This window comes from Schistocerca gregaria, chromosome 4 (genome assembly GCF_023897955.1).
Source record: "Schistocerca gregaria isolate iqSchGreg1 chromosome 4, iqSchGreg1.2, whole genome shotgun sequence".
Taxonomy (NCBI): Eukaryota; Metazoa; Arthropoda; class Insecta; order Orthoptera; family Acrididae; genus Schistocerca; species Schistocerca gregaria.
Window position 1 is genome coordinate 757,260,351 of NC_064923.1, and position 20,293 is coordinate 757,280,643.

General features: G+C 44.7%; 1 protein-coding gene across 1 annotated transcript in view; it reads left to right on the plus strand.

Annotated features, from left to right (window-relative positions):
* LOC126267904 (muscle M-line assembly protein unc-89-like) overlaps positions 1–20,293 on the plus strand; it is a gene marked incomplete at its 3' end in the record, with an annotated part of 447,423 nt that overhangs the window by 323,470 nt on the left and 103,660 nt on the right. The window contains exons 5-6 of the mRNA XM_049973214.1: positions 9,051–9,321; positions 14,792–14,883. Of these exons, the coding sequence (XP_049829171.1) occupies positions 9,051–9,321; positions 14,792–14,883 (363 nt within the window). The remainder of the gene's footprint in view (positions 1–9,050; positions 9,322–14,791; positions 14,884–20,293) is intronic.

Sequence of the window (20,293 nt, forward strand, 5' to 3'; positions counted from 1 at the left end):
GACTTCGGGTCAACCTTTTATGCGGAATATTAAATACCTTTTGAGGATTATCTCTTGGGAACAACAAGACTGAAACCAATTGGTGCCGTTCCTCCAAGGCTTTATGGACTTGCAAAGATCCACAAGAATGGTGTTGTTTTACGTCCGATAGTAACATCGGCTCTCCAACCTATGATTGTGCCAAACACTTAGCGTCGTTATTAAGGCCTCTAGTGGGAAAATGCGCCCCTCACATACGTAACCTTGTGGACTTCATTGAAAAACTGAAATCACTCAAACTGCACAATTATGTTATGTTAGCCAGTTTCGATGTAGTGTCGTTGTTCACAAAGGTTCCTCTTTCGGAATCATTGTCCCTCATTGGAAAGACTTTCGATAAAAAGATTTCAGCTGAATTTGAACGTGTTTTGACCTCGACATATTTTTATTCAATAACGAATTTTATGAACAGACTGACGGTGTTGTAGTCCTTTGTCGCCCTTGGTGGCCAACTTTCTTTTATGGAGGGCTTCCAGGAGAAAGCGCTGGGATCTGCTAGCTTGAAACCCACATTGTTTTGGAAGTATGTTGATGACACATTTGTAGTGTGGCCAATGGTGAAAACAACCTAAAAGATTTTTTAAATCATCTGAATTCTATCCACAGGTAAGTTCAATTCACAATGGAAATCGAAAAAGATGGATGCCTTCCATTTCTGGATGTGTTGGTATGGCGCAAAGATGATCGCACTTTGGAACATGCAGCGTATCGAAAACCGACCCATACGGGTTTATATTTACGTGCAAGTAGCTACCACCATGTATACGATGAGCGTACTCAGAACTCTAGTAGACAGAGCATACGTCATTGCTGACGAGAGAAGTCTGGAGGACGAGCTTTTACGCCTGAGAAGAGTTTTTGAAGCCAAAAGGTACTTTCTACAGCAGATACATAAGGCAATACAAATGAAGTCAAGAGTGGACATAAGGAAAGCGGAAGAAGACGCGGAGGGTTTTAAATCCATGGCTTTCCTGCCATACGTGGGAAGCCTTTCGTCAAAAATAGAACGGAACCTCAGTAAACACAAAGTAAAAGTGATTTTTCGCCCTCCACCAAAGACTGCGGCACTCCTGGGTTCCGTTAAAGACGATTTGGCGCTTCGGAAGCCTGGGGTTTACAAGATCCCCTGTGAGTGCGGCCGTCCATACATCGGACAGTCGACACGTACAGCCCAGGAGAGCACCGCAGGTACACCCGGCTGTTACAACCTAATAAATCTGCGGCGGCACAGCAGTGTATTGACACTAGGCACTCTATGGTGTAAGGCAATGTATAAATTTTAGCCTCGGCGTCATCTTTCTGGTACTCGGTAGTGAAAGAAGCATTGAAATTCGGTTGGTGGCGAGTTTAATTAATAGAGATAGCGGCTTCAGCTTGGACAAATCATGGAATCCGGCAATTTCTGTAATTAAATCACAAAGACGATGCGACGGTGCAGCTCTCCGTGACACATCGATATCACCGTATGGATCGACTGCGCAGCCATAGATATAATTTCCATACATGTGTTACGTCTCTTTGCCGCCTATCAACGTCTCTGGCGCCTTGTTTATGTTTGGCCGCATACGCAGTGGTTCGGTCCTCGAGTTTAAAAGGACGGAGCAAGTACTGGACCGTTGGTCACCTCGGCGCACTCTCAAGATGGCTGGACGGTATTCAGCCGAAATATTAGAAGAAAAAGCTGAAATTATGCGGCTGCAAGCCCGAAATTTTATAGAACAGTCTTTGCGCCACGAAAACATGAAGATGCACAACACAGTTTCTTGTTGTTCTCTGTTTTCCCATTCATGTTCCTGTGATGTTACATCATCATCAGTGGGTTTTATAAGGCTCTTATGAAGACACAAATCAGTGTTGGATGAAAGTACACGTAACTAAGGGAGAGGATGAAATGGAGGCTGCTCAACGTCTCCTGTCCCTCTGGACCTGGCCACTATGTTCACGAATCAATGTGGATGTCTGTTCGAGAAGAAAAGCGTAATTTATAATGAAATATATAAAGTTGGAAATGTGAGGAAGCATATTTGTTACTATAGCTTAGTTTTGTTGTTGGTGCAGTTGGTGTTTACACAATCATAGCTTCTTAAACTGTGTTCACAAAGCACACTGTTGCAGTGTTTTAATATAATTTCATCTCTTCCACATACTTTTCTCCTGCTGCCAGGGTGGTATTTCAAATGTGTTCTGATCATAGAGTAGGAACATGTATGGAGTGAGCATTCAGATGCGCCAACCGGAATTTCGGTCTCCATATTGCGTCGACTCCAGCAGTCACAAGGATGGGTAGGCGTGAGATCTGCCTACAAGCAATCTGCAGATTGTAAGCACACTACTGGCCATTAAAATTCCTACACAACGAAGATTGCGTGTTACAGACGCGAAATTTAACCGACAGGAAGAAGATGCTGAGATATGCAAATGATTAGCTTTTCAGAGCATTCACACAAGGTTGGCGCCGGTGGCGACACCTACAACGTGCTGAAATGAAGAAAGTTTCCAACCGAATTCTCACACACAAACAGCAGTTGACCAGCGTTGCCTGGTGAAACGTTGTTGCGATGCCTCGTGTAAGGAGGAGAAATGCGTACCATCACGTTTCCGACTTTGATAAAGGTCGGATTGTAGCCTAACGCGATGGCGGTTTATCGTATCGCGACATTGCTGCTCTCGTTGGTCGAGATCCAATGACTGTTGGCAGAATATGGAATCGGTGGGTTCAGGAGGGTAATACGGAACGCCGTGCTGGATCCCAACAGATAGGAGCGCCATCGCTGGTGTACTCAGCGACCAAACTGGGTGCACGAATGGCAAAACATTTTTTCGGCTGAATCCAGGTTTTGTTTACAGCATCATGATGGTCGCATCCGTGTTTGGCGACATCGCGGTGAACACACATTGGAAGCGTGTATTAGTCATCGTCATACTGGCGTATCCACCGCCGTGTTGGTATGGGGTGCCATTGGTTACACGTCTCGGTCACCTCTTGTTTGCATTGACGGCACTTGTAACAGTGGACGTTACATTTCAGATGTGTTACGACCCGAGGCTCTACCCTTAATTCGATCTCTGCGAAACCCTACATTTCAGGATAGAGAAAATGTTCAACTGCTGCCCTGGCCATCACATTCTCCAGATCTCTCACCAATTGGAAACGTCTGGTAAATGGTGGCTGAGCTCGCCTCAATACTCCAGTCACCACTCTTGATGAACTGTAGTATTGTGTTGAAGCTGCATGGGCAGCTGTATCTGTACACGCCATCCAAGCACTGTTTGACTCAATGCCCAGGCGTATCAAGGCCGTTATTAGGGCCAGAGGTGGTTGTTCTGGGTACTGATTTCTTAGGATCTATGCATCCAAATTGCGTGAAAATGTAATCACATGGAAGTTCCAGTATAATGTATCTGTCCAATGAATACCCGTTTATCATCTGCATTTGTTCTTGGTGTAGCAATTTTAATGGCCAGTAGTGTGCCATTACATCGTTAGTACTGATAGGCCTGTTCAAAAGTATCATGCACTTTGTACATGCGTTTCACAGGCATCTTAATTACTGGATACCTGGAATAGCCTTGATTTACAGGTTTGATGGTGATTTCGGTTTGGAGGAAGGGGGAGGGGGAGGGGGGAGGGTGGAGGGGGAAGCAAACAACGAAGTCATCGGTCCCATCGGATTAGGGAAGCATGGGGAAGGAAGTGGGCCGTGATATTTCAAATGAACCATCCCGGCATTTGCCTGAAGCTATTTAGGGAAATCTCTGAGAACCTAAATGAGGATGGCCGGATGCGGGTTGGAACCGTTGTGCTTCCGAATGCTGGTACAGTGTGCTAACCACTGTGCCACATCGCTCGATTTGGTTTAAATCTTGTAGGAGATAAATATAAGAGCATTTCGTTAGTTTGGATCACGTGTGAGAGCCCTGATGTTGACTTTTGTCGTTATAAGAAAAGATGGAAGAGCTATAGCTTTTTTTTAGGCTTGACTGATTGGCAACGCAATTCCAGACTACCGGATTTATCTACCTCTCCTCTCTCTAATATATGGGCATGACGTCACATAAATTAGCACTATGGCATTAACTCTTTATTGAATTGTCTCGATTTTCAAAAATAGTTCAAATGGCTCTGACCACTATGGGACTTAACATCTGAGGTCATCAGTCCTCTAGAACTAAAAACTACTTTAACCTAACTAACTTAAGGGTATCATACACTTCCATGGCCGAGGCAGGATTCATACCTGCGACCGCAGCGCTCGCGGGGTTCCAGACCGTAGCGCCTAGAACCGCTCGGCCACACCGGCCGGCTGTCTCGATTTTAATTAGTACCTTAACTTGCTCTTTCTGGTATGATAACTATGTGGTACTTACGTTTGAAAACAACTTGTCCTACTTTAACTTATAACTCTTTGCATTCCTAGCAGCAACAGTTACCTGTTATTGCTGCTAGTAATAAATAATCTGTAAAAACGGGGTAACTAAGTGCTGTGTTATTGTTTCAGTCAGAGCTCAATTCGTAAGCAAACAGCTTTATACGTAGCACAAAGTATCCTACCAAGGTTCACCACGTGTCTGGACGTACAAGGCTTCTAACAAATAGAGAGACAAATAGGAATTAATAACGCAACCGCCTAATAACAAATCTTGAACCTTTCCCAGTGACCAACCTAGGGGTGAATTTATTTTGAAGCTATTAATTTTATTTTGAGCTTCATAATATTTCAACTGTCTTTTGAATCGCTAGTAATAATTAGAAAAGAAAGAAGACCAGAATAAACAGATTTCGGAGGTGCTGAGGAACTGAAATTGGATTTCAGTTTGGGTCATTCTAAAAGAGTTTATGACGTTTTCATAGCGGTAACTGTTAAAAAGAACATAAAGTTCCATAGCGCTTCATCTTCACCTTGTGGGAGCGCAAGGATAAAGGGTCAGCCACTTTCCACTGCTGCAGCTGAAGCAGAACCATAAACTCATATCTGCGAAATATGAGGTCAGTTCGCTGAGCGCCGGAGCCGTGTTGTCGTGGGCGCCTTGCCACGGTTCTCGCGGCTCTCCCCGTCGGAGGTTAGAGTCCTCCCCCGGGCATGGGTGTGTGTGTTGTCCTTAGCGTAAGTTAGTTTAAGTTAGATTAAGTAGTTTGGTCCCATAGGAACTTATAGGAACTTACCTCAAATTTGCAAAAAAAAAAAAAAAAAAAAAAAAAAAAAAAAAAAAAAAACCATGAGGTCAGTTCGCTGTATCACGAGAGGTGGTCATTAGCCTCCGATGCTTCCCGTGAACTGCAGAGGCCGTATTTCTTTGGGGTCGGAATCTCACTGAAGTGCAGCGTCTCCTAGGCCGTACAAGTCCGAAGCGTACGCGTCTCCACCTTCATTCTCTGATTCGCTACGCTGGATGCACATTGTCCGACGCCACCTTGTAGCTAATCACAGTTTGGCTGCTCACTATTTTGAGCAGAACGTCACAGCGTCATTCGCACACACACGACAACGTTTTCACACGGCGTCCGAGTCTACGTCGCGCCTCTGCTGAACACTGACAGTTCTGGGAATGTGGTAACAAATCACCACAAGCACCCGCTACGTCCCATGAATCATGATCACATGCGTTCAGCCCTCTGCCTCTAGGGTGACTACACACTCTCTCGCGGGTTCAGTATGAGTGTCGATTTGTTTTATAGGTACTTGGTATGTTTTTATATAGATACTATTTATACCTGTTTCATATCTCTGTCGATGTACCCGGTGTTGATTGGTATTGACTTATTTTCAGTGAAGGCTGCTCTTTGATCATGTTTGTAGCTCCAGTCTCAAAATATATCACATTGTTAACGATTAACTACTTTTTGATTCGAGTTGTAATCCCTGTTCGCTCCCTTAAGTGTGCCAGTTAATCAGAAACTCCAGCATGTAGGTAATGAGCCGATGGGTTCCACGGTGGAGACTGGGCAAGATGTTAATTTAAATCCCAGCAGCATGTTATTGTTACCTGCCGTCTGCTGCCGGCCACTAGGAACGGGGTGATACGAAGCCACCCAACTATTTATTTATATACTTATTTTTTTTATTTTACACGTTTAGTTCCGTAGTACCGAATTGAGGAGCAAATCGCGAAGGTTGTGGAACGTGTAAGTACATGAAATTACAACGGAAAAGTAATAACAGATGAAGTAAAATGTTTATGAACCAGAAAAAAGACAAGCCATGAGATTATGTAAACGTATTCAGCAATATAACACAGGAATCAGCTTAATTGTTCAAGGAACTCCTTGAAAGAATAGAAGGCTCCTTAACAGAATAGAAGGAGTGACCTATGAGGAAACTGTTCAGTTTCGATTTGAAAGCTCGTGGATTACGGCTAAGATTTTTGAATTCTTGTGGTAGTCTAATTGAAAATGGATCCAGCAGTATACTGCACACCTTTCTGCACAAGCGTCAAGGAAGTGGGATCCAAATGGAGACTGGATTTTCGCCTACTACTGAGTGATAGCTACTAATTCTTGGAAATAATCTGATATTGTTAATAAAATAGCAGCGGTAAAGAATATATGTATTGAGAGGCCAATGTCAGAATGCCCAGACTAATGAACATAGCTCGAAAAGAGGTTCGCGAACTTGCGCTGCGGGTTGCCGGAACTTCTTGTTTCTGGGCCAAAATTATCATTTGAGAATGGGAAGAGTTACATGAAAATATAATACCACACGCTGTGAGGTAACGGGCGAGTTGCGGCGCCCTGAAAATGTTCTGACCGAGCTTGGGGCCTGCCGCCGGGTCTCGGCCACCGCGTGGTGCTGAACGTCAGCTGACGCCGCACGACGGCCGGTCCGTGCAGCACGTGGCTGCCAATTCCACGGTGGTGCTGAACGTCAGCTGACGCCGCACGACGGCCGGTCCGTGCAGCACGTGGCTGCCAATTCCACGGTGGTGCTGAACGTCAGCTGACGCCGCACGACGGCCGGTCCGTGCAGCACGTGGCTGCCAATTCCACGGTGGTGCTGAACGTCAGCTGACGCCGCACGACGGCCGGTCCGTGCAGCACGTGGCTGCCAATTCCACGGTGGTGCTGAACGTCAGCTGACGCCGCACGACGGCCGGTCCGTGCAGCACGTGGCTGCCAATTCCACGGTGGTGCTGAACGTCAGCTGACGCCGCACGACGGCCGGTCCGTGCAGCACGTGGCTGCCAATTCCACGGTGGTGCTGAACGTCAGCTGACGCCGCACGACGGCCGGTCCGTGCAGCACGTGGCTGCCAATTCCACGGTGGTGCTGAACGTCAGCTGACGCCGCACGACGGCCGGTCCGTGCAGCACGTGGCTGCCAATTCCACGGTGGTGCTGAACGTCAGCTGACGCCGCACGACGGCCGGTCCGTGCAGCACCTGGCTACCAATTCCACGGTGGTGCTGAACGTCAGCTGACGCCGCACGACGGCCGGTCCGTGCAGCACGTGGCTGCCAATTCCACGGTGGTGCTGAACGTCAGCTGACGCCGCACGACGGCCGGTCCGTGCAGCACGTGGCTGCCAATTCCACGGCGGCGCTGTGCGCCGGGAGGGCCCAAGATGGCGGACTTTGTGAAACCTTAATGGCACACATTTCACAGTTCGTACAGAAATTAATAGTAGCCAGATCAATCATGATACGTCAAAAAGAAACAAGTACGTTTCTGATGGTGTAATCAGATTTTCAATATATTTATTAGTTTAAAGATTAGTATCTGACTATAAATTATACAAGTAACACCCAGCCACGAATTTCAAAATTTAAACGCTTTATCCGTGTTCGTCGATCGACGTGTCTGAGCAAAGCTATTAGTGTAAACCTAAATTGGTATGAATTATAGTCATGTAACTTGAGTAGTAGATGATTTATTGGAGGTCAAAGTGGCCGACTACTATAAATCGTGTCAGGCCATAAGTACTCCAAAGTTACGCGAAAAAACGGTAGCAGCAAGTTTATAAATATATTTATTCATCTATGTCTTTGTTTACATCCGATATATAATATTCATGAAGAAATTGGTTAAATATTTACTGTGTTTCGAAAGCACGGAGGCATTAGGCTACTGGCCTACCTTTTGTTGCTATTCCTTTGATATATATTTATTTAAGTTGTTTATGTATTTAATAATGTGTATTAGAGCGTGTTTATGGTCCAGCCATAGGAATATTTATTTAATTTCAAGTTATTTAAATGTAAATCCAGTACTTCGAATGTGTTTCATTATGTTTGTGTGGGTGCGTTGGCATGATGACATATTTAATTGCAATCTTTCATTTACAATTTATATGTTACATTCATAATTCGCAATTGCCGAGCGACAGGAACCTTTGACTATTCGATTCATGTGTGGATTCTTATCATATACTGTAGAGCAACCACGTATCCCATCCCCTAGATAACTAAACCAGCCAAACCTTTCAATATTGCAACTCTGAGACGGAGGGTGCGTAGTTATTGGAAAGCCCGCAACTTGGGAACCGAATGAAAACAAGCAAAGAAGACTAATTTTCGTGCTGAACTATCACATACTTCAGATACCCTTCGAATAGTAAAAATTGACGTTCGACAGATGTACAGTACTGGTCGATCGCAATATTATTGCGCCTGGGTGTGAGGACGATTCGGTTGGCTTATCGAGAGTTTTTATCGTGATATTTCATGAGGGCACTCTGAACCTATTGATGGTATATACACATCTCTACTGAAAGAATTCACAATGCGATGCGTTTTCCTTAATCACCTTTGTACTTGTTTACTGTAACGTCATCGCTTGTTTCCGATAATGGCCACGGGACGCCAAGTGACTAATATCGTGGTCGTGTAGTACGTTATGGTCATTCCACAGACATTCCTACTTTGTGAAAGTGGCAGTACTTTGTAGTGTGTGTGTGTGTGTGTGTGTGTGTGTGTGAGAGAGAGAGAGAGAGAGAGAGAGAGAGATGGGCAGTCACCATCGACGCTGCTCGCTTCTCAGTCTTCAGACCTGAAGTGCGCTGTGGCGTGTTTTCGCAGTTCCCAAGGCGTACAAGCCGCCGGAGTTCGTGGAGCCTCTGCGGGCGCTGCTGTCGGCGGCGGGCACGGTGTCCCTGGAGTGCAAGGTGGTGGGCGTGCCGACGCCGGCGCTGCGCTGGCTCAAGGACGGCAAGGAGATCCGCGCCGGGGACGTGCTGGCGCTCACCGCAGACCCCGCGTCGCTGGGCACCTACACCTGCGAGGCCAGCAACTGCATGGGCCGCGCCACCTCCTCCTCGCGCGTCATCGTAGAGGGCGACGCCGCCGACAGGTACCCTGCCTGCTGGTCCACTGCTACTCACTACTCCTTGTACCAAACTGCAACTTAAGTTCCCTATTCCAAACATTTACCAGCCACTTTCAGCCGAGCCCGATGCTGGGTGTAGAACGTGACTTATACTGTCCGACACAGGACGGTTTCTAAACGAGACACATTCCAGCCGAGCCCAGCGCTTACACCTGCAGCTTACAGCTGCACTTCCCCAAGCCACCTTTTCTGTCTGTGGATAGTTCACGTATCATTAACACACACTTTCCGCAAGTTCTAGTGGCGAATGGTCCATTGTTCGGTGGGAAGAACGATTTAAAAGAATTGTCACTTATTCTTCAGCCTCAGTTGTATACATGTCGCGTTTCGATCTCTACATCTACAAGTCACTCTGCAAGTCACCCAACGGTGTGTGGCGGAAGGCACTTTACGTGCCACTGTCATTACCTCGCTTTCCTGTTTCAGTCGCGGATGGTTCGCGGCAAGAACGACTGCCGGAAAGCCTCCGTGCGCGCTCCAATCTCTCTAATTTTACATTCGTGATCTCCTCGGAAGGTATAAGTAGGGGCAAGCAATATATTCGGTACCTCATCCAGAAACGCACGCTCTCGAAACCTGGACAGCAAGCTACACTGCGATGCAGAACGCCTCCCTTGCAGAGTCGAGTTTGGTAAACATCTCCGTATCGCTATCACGCATACCAAATAACCCTGTGACGAAACGCGCCGCTCTTCTTTGGATCTTCTCTATCTCCTCTATCAACCCGACCTGGTACGAATCCCACACTGATGAATAATACTCAAGCATAGGTCTAAAGAGTGTTTTGTAAGCCACCTCCTTTGTTGATGGACTACATTTTCCAAGGACTCTCCCAATGAATCTCAACCTGGCACCCACCTTACCAACAATTAATTTTTTATGATCGTTCCACTTCAAATCGTTCCGTACGCATACTTCCAGATATTTTACAGAAGTAACTGCTCCAGTGTTTGTTCCGCTATCATATAGTCATACAATGAAGGATCCTTTTTTCTATATATTCGCGATACATTACATTTGTCTATGTTAAGGGTCAGTTACTATTCCCTGCACCAACTGCCTATCCCCTTCAGATCTTCCTGCATTTAGCGGCAATTTTCTGATGCTGCAACTTCTCTGTATACTACAGCATCATCCGCGAAAAGCCGGATCATCTTCAGAGCCATGTAGTTGCGTCAGCAACCCGTCATGTGTGTGTCAGAATATCATGTCGCAGTACTCTGGTACGTAATTTTGACACTGACACAACGGTCTGATGAACTTGTTACACAGTTGTTGCACCTTTTCCAGTACATTCAAAAAGAAATCACGTGGAAGACAGTCAAACCAACTCTCAGCGGCATGTTTGATTTCTTCAGTGTCGTAAAAATGACGGCCATTCGTGTGTTTCTTCCGGTTAGGAAAAGAATGGTAGTCTGAACGGACCAAGTCAGTTGAACTGATGGATGGATTGACCAATTGGAAACGAATAACCTTCAGTTTCGCTGTCAAAACTTCGGACGTACTAGCCGTTCGCTCTAGGAAAACTCCCGCCGCGTTGGATGGTGTCAGTAATTGTTTACATAGATATCGAATGGTTTAGGTGGGTACTCACATCTCCCTTAAAGCAGTCAGTTTAGTCAGCTTTAGATAGCACACGACACTGTATACTGTGCCTCTACTCGTTAACGAAATTATTTTATTGATTGGCGACTCCATAGAGTGCTGTGTGCACAGCAACCATACACGTCAAATTAGAGAGGTCACAGTTTGCCGTTATATTGGTGGTTTATTGACAGAAAAATCGCTTTTCAATCACATAGTGATCATCTTCTTTGCTACGGTGTGTAAATTAAACTCATAGGCACTGGTTATTATCAGTATCGAAGAGTTATGAATCTATAATTATTTTGATAGTTTCATAAGCTTTGGTTACTGATAATAACTTGACACCAGTGCCTATGAGTTTAATTTGTCCACCACAGCATTGAAGATTGAAAATCGATTCTGCTGTCAATAAACCATCAATATCACGGCCAACGCTGACCTCCTCAATAATTTCACGAAAATATTTCGTTATGTTCAAATATAGTGGATATCCTCTGCACATGATGATAACAATAACAGTTAAAACTGAGCTCAAAAGGCCTTGAAGGCGCAACGGCACTGACCGACCGCCCTGTCACCTTCAGGCTGTAGGCGTCACTGGATATTGGTGTGGAGGTGCAAGTGGTCATGACGCCGCTCTCCCAGCCGATGATAGTTTTCGTAACCAAAACCGCTGCTTCTGAATCAAGTAACTCCTCAACTGGTCGAGTGCACCTCGTTTACCAACACGGCTCGCCTGCGTTGCGTTAATATGGAAACAATGTGACCATAATAAAGTCAGTGTAGCAGCGCACATTATAAAGGCAAACGTTGATAGCGATGGGAAACAAATGAGTGTCGGCGCGAAGTCACACGTCGACTTTTGTCGGAACGGCCGGTCCCATCGGCCACTGCAGCAAGAATCGTCTGAGGCTGAACAGGTAATGTGCGATGGTACAGTGTCCTGCTATGTAAGGACGCCTTTGGTCATATTTCCACAGCGCTTCCGCTTTGGTTGCTACAGGTGACTGCAGTAATACTCTATGAATACAGCTCTAAAGTAGGGAGTCCAGCAACAGAGTACTGTCTTTGTCCTAAAATACAGATGCTATGACCTGTGTCTAACGACGTAAGTCGCAGGGACCCGATAGACACCATTCCCTTCAGTGTTACCTACTCTTGACACTATAAATCTGCTGCCCTGTGTCATTATTAGTCATTGATGTAGTCAAAAAGTCATGCCTTGCGGCCCTGCGTCGGAACGGGAGAAAATAGCTCTAGATATCTCAACTTTCTCTGTTCGCTTTTCAAGTATTTGGCTACCTACTTCGCAGCGAGCTATCACATGACTAGGATTTTATTAATAAAGAAACATAAACGCTTTCAGAACTTGAGCATTACCTCGGGTGTCTTTTTGGTGGATATTCGCACGTCCCCAGCAGTTAACGTAACGACTGCATTGCTTTTGCTGGGTCTGTTGGTGCTGTAAGTAGTGCGTTGCAGTGTTTATCATCAACGGTGGAATACCCATTCAATATTTTACTCGGGAAAACAAAAATTTCATGGCGTCCTTTAACTCCCCAGTCGCGAAACTTGTTTGTACATCTCATATCTAGCGTTCTAAGTCAATTTGTAAATAGTTTTAAGACCGGGAAAAGTAGATATTGTGCACTTGGATATAAAGCTATCGAGTTTTACTGTGATACCAAATTCAGTTTTGAATTGTAACTGTAAAAAACAAAGCTAGCAATATTTCAACTTCCCTCGTGAATGTTGGAAAGTATAGGCTCACATGCACTAATATCTGTGGACGTGTTTCACACGTTATAGGTACTAACGACTGATGACCTGTCATTTGTGTAATTAATAACTGCACGATGTTTGGTTTAGTATTTATTTCCTGGTTTTTGTACTTGTAGCAGGGATAACATCCAAATCTGTCGGGTATTGTCATCTAGTCGAAAAAAATAGTGCGGTCCTCTTTAGTATCTATCGTAGACATTGTTTTGTTATGGTTTTAGGGCGCAAAACTGCTATGGGCATTAGCGTCCGATCAACCGTTGACGCTGGATGGTTGCGAAATATTGTTGGAAGAATCTTAAAGATATTGTTAGGCAATGAATGAAATGGAAGATAACAAGTTGATGAGTTGAAGGATCAATGGTATAAACCTTTTAGGGGTTGTGCAGCGTGTTTTGAGGAACAAATTGAGGATAGTAACCTACATCGGGAGAAGTAACGCAGCGACTCTACAGAGCGTCGAAGTGGCAGGGGCTGGCCCCTGCAGCTATGTTACCCCTCCGGCAGTTACCGCAAGGTGGCAACCTAAGCTGTCGGAGAGCAGGGAGCGTGGCTGACAGCTATCACACCGTCGGGCGTACATCGTACGGGGCGACGTTTGCTGCCGGAGTGGTGACCTAACGCCAAGTGTTGACCGTCGAAGTTTGTCCGTATCGGTTTGTTACACTTTTTAACGTAGAGATACGTTCAGAACAGGGGCTGTGTCATGATACAGTAAATAAAATGAATGGAATGAATTCTGGGTGGGCGTTGACTAGTGATAGTGCAAAATTTCGCTAATATCGATAAAGTATAATCATCAGTAATTTTGTATTAATGGAGAGTAAAAGCATCATTTTTTTGTACATACAGTATGGCACATCTTATAATTTAGATTTTATAATTTAGGGAAAGGATTTCACTGTATGACAAATATAGTAAATAATTCACATTTGTGTTAATTGAAAAAACCGCAATTTATTTTCATGCAGTAAGTTGAAATTTTAAGGCTTTGGGAATCAAAGACTAGTTCTGTCAAAGCTATGGTGCTCTTAAGTGCGTGTGTCATATTTTCTTAAAAACTGACTTCTAAAAATATGTTATTAATACACAAAATAACAAATTGGTAAATGTTCCTGTTTGACTGTTGCAGCAACTGAATAATTAATAGAATAATATTTGTTTAGATCTTTTATTTTGAATAGTGTGGAAGTACAGTGGACCAAAGACAAAAATTACATATAATTTAGTATATAACATAAATTTCAATATTCATTCCCCTTTGTAATCCATGTTTCCCAAATGTTTTTCACATATAGGTCGAAATTCACTCATTCTACGGGAAAAGTTTCAATTCAATACCTTGTTAGATTTCAAGTTATTTGTTATGCTACCGGCTATGACGTCTAGGTCTCCTCAATGCTGATTGGTATTCGAAGTTCAGTGGATGGATGGAGTCCAAGTACAATATGTGTAGATAATAAGATGAATATATGCAATTGGTTATATCATCGTCTCTAAACTATTTATCAGACACTTCCAAAATGTACAAAAATGCGAAATATAATCTGTGTGTACACTACGCACTCCACCAGAGGGCGCCGCCTTTAGGTTGCTCTACACGGAAGTTGAGGCGCCCACTGTGAACACAGATGTGAACCACTCGCGCACACATCGAGCACACATCGAGGATGGGGCATGTATCCTACACCCGTGCCTCTACTTGCTTGTGTGCGGCAACAGCATTCGCACGGCGACCAGGCGTAACGTGTTCACGTGTAAACGCACCTTCGATATCACAATGTGGTGCGTCTTCTATGAAAAAGACCAGTGTCAATGGACCCCTCTCCAGTCAGCATTTTAACAGAATGACGCCAACACACAGGTGAATCATCTTTGGAGTCAGTGAAACCTGTTAGGGGCGCCAAAGCTTATCAGGGAGCACTTTCAGTACAACGCAGCGTTACACACAACGTACGCCTGCTTTCACAACGGCTTCTTCATACATGAATTTACTGTCCAAACTGTGTTTCTATAGGAAATGAGATGTAGAGTAAAACGTACTGCAGCTTGTGACTTACTGTTGCAGCTTTCGCGCAGCTGGGCCGCCTCCTGTGTTCGTCAAAGAACTGCAGCCCGCCAAGTGTCGCATTGGGGATCCTTTGACGCTTTCCTGCCAAGGTAAGTGCGTTCTGGCATAATTTTTAGGATGACCCAAAAACTGTGTGAACTTATACAGGATTGTCACCAACCATATAGATTAATTCCGGAAGGCAGCTGGTGTTGCGCACACTGAGGTGACAAAAGTCCTCGGATACCTCCTAATATCGTGTCGGATCTTCCTCTGCTCGGTATACGAGATTTGTCCGGAAAATACGTATAAAAGTTGAATAATAACTTTATTTTACAATTATTCAGGTATTGCAATATGGTTTCCTTCAAAGTACTCGCCCTGGGACGCGATGCACTTCTGCCAACGCCGTTTCCACTGTTGATAACATTGCTCAAAGTCTTCAGTTGTGATATTGTTCAGTTGCCGTGTCGTTTCCGCCTTGATGGCTTCCACATCTCCCACGTGCCGCCCCTGAAGCACCATTTTGCATTTCGGGAACATGAAGAAGTTACACGGGGCTAAAGCGGGTGAATAAGGCGGGTGGTCTGCCACGGTGACTGAGCTTCGGGCCAAAACCTCGAGCGACGTGTGAGCGGGAGCATTGTCGTGATGAAGGATCCACCTGCCCCCTTTTGCCAACTCCGGTCGAACTCGGGCCACACGAGTTCTGAGACGTGTCAGAACTTCAACGTAAAAATTTCCGTTCACTCTCTGGCCGGGAGGGACAAATTCCTTGTGAACAATGCCCCTAGAAAGAAAACATTCAACATTGTCTTCACAATGGACCTGAGCTCCACATCGAATTCGTAAAACCAGGACTCGTCTCCAGTGATGACTCGGTTGAGAAAGTCCCCTCGTTCCTCTGCTTCCAACCAATCCTCAAAGCACTCAACCCTCTTTGCTTTCTGTTCTGGCGTCAAGAGCTTCGGTACGATTTTCGCACACAATTTCTTCGTTTCAAGTTTTTGTGTCACTATTTCGTTAACGATTGTTTTGGGGATTGACAGCTCGTCAGCAATCATTCTGACTGTCAATCTACGGTCTTTAACAATACAAGCCCGAATTCGTTCAACATTTGCATCGGAACGCGATGTCGACGGGCGTCCTGGGCGAGGGTTATCGTTCACTTCTTCTCTGTCATCCCGGAACCTTTTTAACCACTTGTTCACAGTTGGTTCCTTCAGAGAATTGTCTCCGTAAACATGTTTCAAACACTCAAAAATCTGACGACAATTCTTGCCAAGCTTTGCAAGAAACTTGATGTTGACGCGCTGATCCTCAACCAGAGAGAGCTCCAAGCCGACGGCAGGTGAAAAAGGGTAACTGTCAACAAGCTGCCGCACACTCCCACCTTCAGGCAGAGTGATCTGACTCGAACTGAGCGTTGATGGGATTGATTACAGCAGTAGTCGTTGGAAGCCCGTTACAGAAACATTGAGCCATGCTGCCTCTATAGCTGTCCATAATTGCGAAAGTGTTGCCGGTGTAGGATTTTGTGCGCGAAATGACTTCTCAATTATGTCCCGTAATTTTTATATGAGATTCATGTCGGGCGACCTGAGTGGCCAAATCATTCACTCGGACTGGCAAGAATGTTCTTCAAACCAATCGCGAACATTTGCAGCCCATTGACATGGTGCATTGTCACCCATAAAAATCTCATCATTGTTTGGGAACATTAGGTCCGTGACCGGCTGGAAATGGTCTCCAGCCAGTGGTCGGTTCAGTTCGACTGGAGTACCCAGTCCATTCCACTTACAGACAGCACACACCATTATGGAACCGTCACCAGCTTGCACTGTGCCTTATTGACATCTTGGGGCCACGGCTTCGTGAGGTCTCCGAGATACTCGGACACTACCATTGGCTCTTACCAGATGAAACCAGGTCACGGTCTTGCAGTCGTCTACGTCCCAACCGATATGGTCACGAGCCCAGGAGAGGCGCTGCAGGCGATGTCGTGATGTTGGCAAAGGCACTCGCATCGGCCGCCAGCTGCCTTAACTCATTATCGCAAAATTTATCCTTACTGTGCCAACGGATACGTTCGTTGTACATTCCACATTGACGTCTGTGGTTATTTCATGCAGTGTTGCCGGTCTGTTACCACTGACAACTCTACTCCTCTCGGTCGTTAAGTGAAGGCCGTCGGCCACTGCGTTGTCCGCGGTGCGACCTGTCCTGAAATTCTGTATTCCCGGCACACTCTTGATACTGCGGGTCTCGGAATACTGAATTCCCTAACGATTTCCTGAAATGGAATGTGACACGCTACTCGCTCCAACTACGCGTTTGGACACTGTTAATTCCCGTCGTGGGCCCATACTGATGCCGCAGACGTTTTTACACGAATCACCCGATTACAAATGACTTCTCCGCCGATGCGCTGCCCTTTTATACCTTGTGTAAGCGATACTACTGCCCTCTTTATATGTGCGTCTCCCTATCCCATGACTTTTGTCACCTCATTGTAATTGCTTTAGTTGTACGAAATTGTTTTTAAATGCAGAATTACGTAATACTTATGTACTAGAGACACATTCATCACTACGTGGGTGAGATGATAATAGTATAACCGTTTGATTGAAAAATTATGTAGTCACTCTGTATTGCCGTCACTATGTCGATTCTTTTAGATGTAGTTGTGGTGTGATGTGGCTGTAGAATTATCTAATACCTGCTGGTAACATCCCTGTGAATTCAAAGAATTACGAAACCTCTTAGGTCTGTCCTAAGCAATACGCTTCAGTTTAGAAGTGATACAAATCAACTTCTTTGAAGTCAGCTTCACTCACAGGCTTTGTGGGATAGCTGTTTAATAAACAGTTGTACCAAATGATAAATGTTCAAGAAAATGCACTTATTTTCCGTCGGTCGATTTCTATATCTCAAACTAACCGGTTTCAGGTAGCGTCTCCCACCTTCAGAAAATTTCTCGTAGCTGGAGAATAATAAGTCTTAACGGAACACCACCAGTTGAGTATATGACAGTGAAACGACTAACGTTTCGTGGGACGTACTAACGTCTTTGTTCACTTTATCTCCTTGGGTCAAAGGCTTTGTATATGGCTGGAGGGCAGACTCATACCCTGTTGTTTTTCTGTTAACTGTCTATTACTCGATTAAACTGCAGGCAGCATTATTGGTGAAATGAAAGAATGTGCTTAATTGAAGCCGGATGGTGTTCTAAAATTAAAATGTTCATTAACATCTTTCTTAATATCGCCAAAGCGACAACATGATGATTCACTTGCTGGATCAAGAGCGCACCATGTGTGGCACACCACATTGGAATTCAAACCAAATATTCTAAAATAGTCTGTCGATAACTTTTCAAAATCCACGAAGCTATGTGGAAATTTCAGAAGTGTTTGAACACCACACTGCATTTAAGAGTGAAAGTTCCGAACTTACACAGTATTTACCAAGTCTGATGACTCTCTGAAGTTGAGAATTAAAAGTCCGCAATCGCTTCTTTTCCGAGTCCACAAAAGCTACAACTCTCCATTCTAAACACTTTAATCTCGGCTGACGCGCTGCTGATCGGCACACGTCCGTACTGGCCGATGTCTTAGACCATCCCCTTATATACATTCGATCTGCCGTTGCAAACCCCACAACATTACATATACTGTACATATTACTATTAAAAGTGCAGGCATAAACACTTTCCGTCACTCGTGCTTTCGTGCTGATTTTTATGAGTAATGAAAATATCAGTTTCATTGTCCTTCTATCAAAAATATCTCGTAATGATTTCCGATTGTGGCCCGTGAACCTCATAACTTATAAAAATCAGTTTAAGTCATTGCTATCATAAATATTACATATTAATTAGACCTAGAATTTGAGCAGTTTTTCCATGGTCACATTAATTTATTTTCTTTTGTAAGGATTCTTTTATTTTGGGTTATTAGCACCTTATTTGATGAGATGGTCAAAATTAATATTATTCGCTATTATCTGTATAAACATAATGAGACTCAAACGTATTGAGATTGTTATTGTAGTCTACTATCTAATATTGTCGAAGTACTTACCATTGTGCAATTTACTTTGCCCTACTCGTATATTGCGTTTTTTTTAAACTTCGGAATCAACACTCCGGTTTATTACTCAAACTATAATGCTTTAATAGAAATTCTAAATACGTTCCTCCTATAGTGCTATTCAAGCGCTGTGTGGTGTCAATTTGTTCTTTAAGATTGCCTACGGCGTTCAGAAGTTGTTAATTTTTAAAGATAATTGGTTACTTGCAGAATCGGTGGTCAGTGATGCAAACGAGATTTTCGTTCTCCGTTATGGGCTTTGAAACTAGTCTGCAGATTAAAACTGTGTACTGAACCCGGAATCTTCGTCTTTGACGAGGAAATGCTCTACCGTCTGAGCTATACAGGCGTGACTCATCTAGTGCCAAACCTCCCCCCCCCCCCTCCCTCACTCCTCTCCCTCAAAGCTTCACTTCCGCCAGTACCTCTCTCCTATGATTTTACACTCCCGCGCAGTATCCTGCCTTCCAGGGCACCTAGTCCCACAAGGTGTACTTGTGAGCTTGTATGAAATTTGGAAGGTAGGAGTACTGGAAGAAGTGAAGCTGTAACGGCTAATGGTGAGTCGTGCCTTGTTGGTAGAGCATTTGCCTGCGAAAGACAAAGGTTCCGCGTTCAAGGTTTAGGTTTCTGGAGGAAGTTTGAAGCCAGCGCATACTGGAGTGACAGTTCGTCCATGAAATGTGTCAACTGATTGTACAGTAGGTATACAGGGTGGTCCATTGATTGTGACTGGGCCAAATATTTCACGAAATAAGCATCAAACGAAAAAAATACAAAGAACGTAACTTGTCTAACTTGAAGGGGGAAACCAGATGGCGCTATGGTTGGCCCCCTAGATGGCGCTGCCATAAGTCAAACAGATGTCAACTGCATTTTTTAAAAATAGGAACCCCCATTTTATTACATATTCGTGTAGTACGCAAAGAAATATGAATGTTTTAGTTGGAACACTTTTTTCGCTTTGTGATAGACGGCGCTGTAATAGTCTCAAAAACGTGGTATCACGTAACATTCGGGCCGGCCGCAGTGGCCATGCGGTTCTAGGCGCTGCAGTCTAGAGCTGGGCGACCGCTACGGTCGCAGGTTCGAATTCTGCCTCGGGCATGGATGTGTGTGATGTCCTTAGGTTATTTAGGTTTAATTAGTTCTAAGTTCTAGGCGACTGATGACCTCAGAAGTTAAGTCGCATAGTGCTCAGAGCCATTTGAACCATTTTGAACGTAACATTCCACCAGTGCGGACGGTATTTGCTTCGTGATACATTATCCGTGTTGAAATGGACCACTTACCAATTGCGGAAAAGGTCGATATCGTGCTGATGTATGGCTGTTGTGGTCAAAATGCCCAACGGGCATGTGCTATGTATGCTGCTCGGTATCCTGGACGACATAATGCAAGTTTCCGGACCGTTCGCCGGATAGTTACG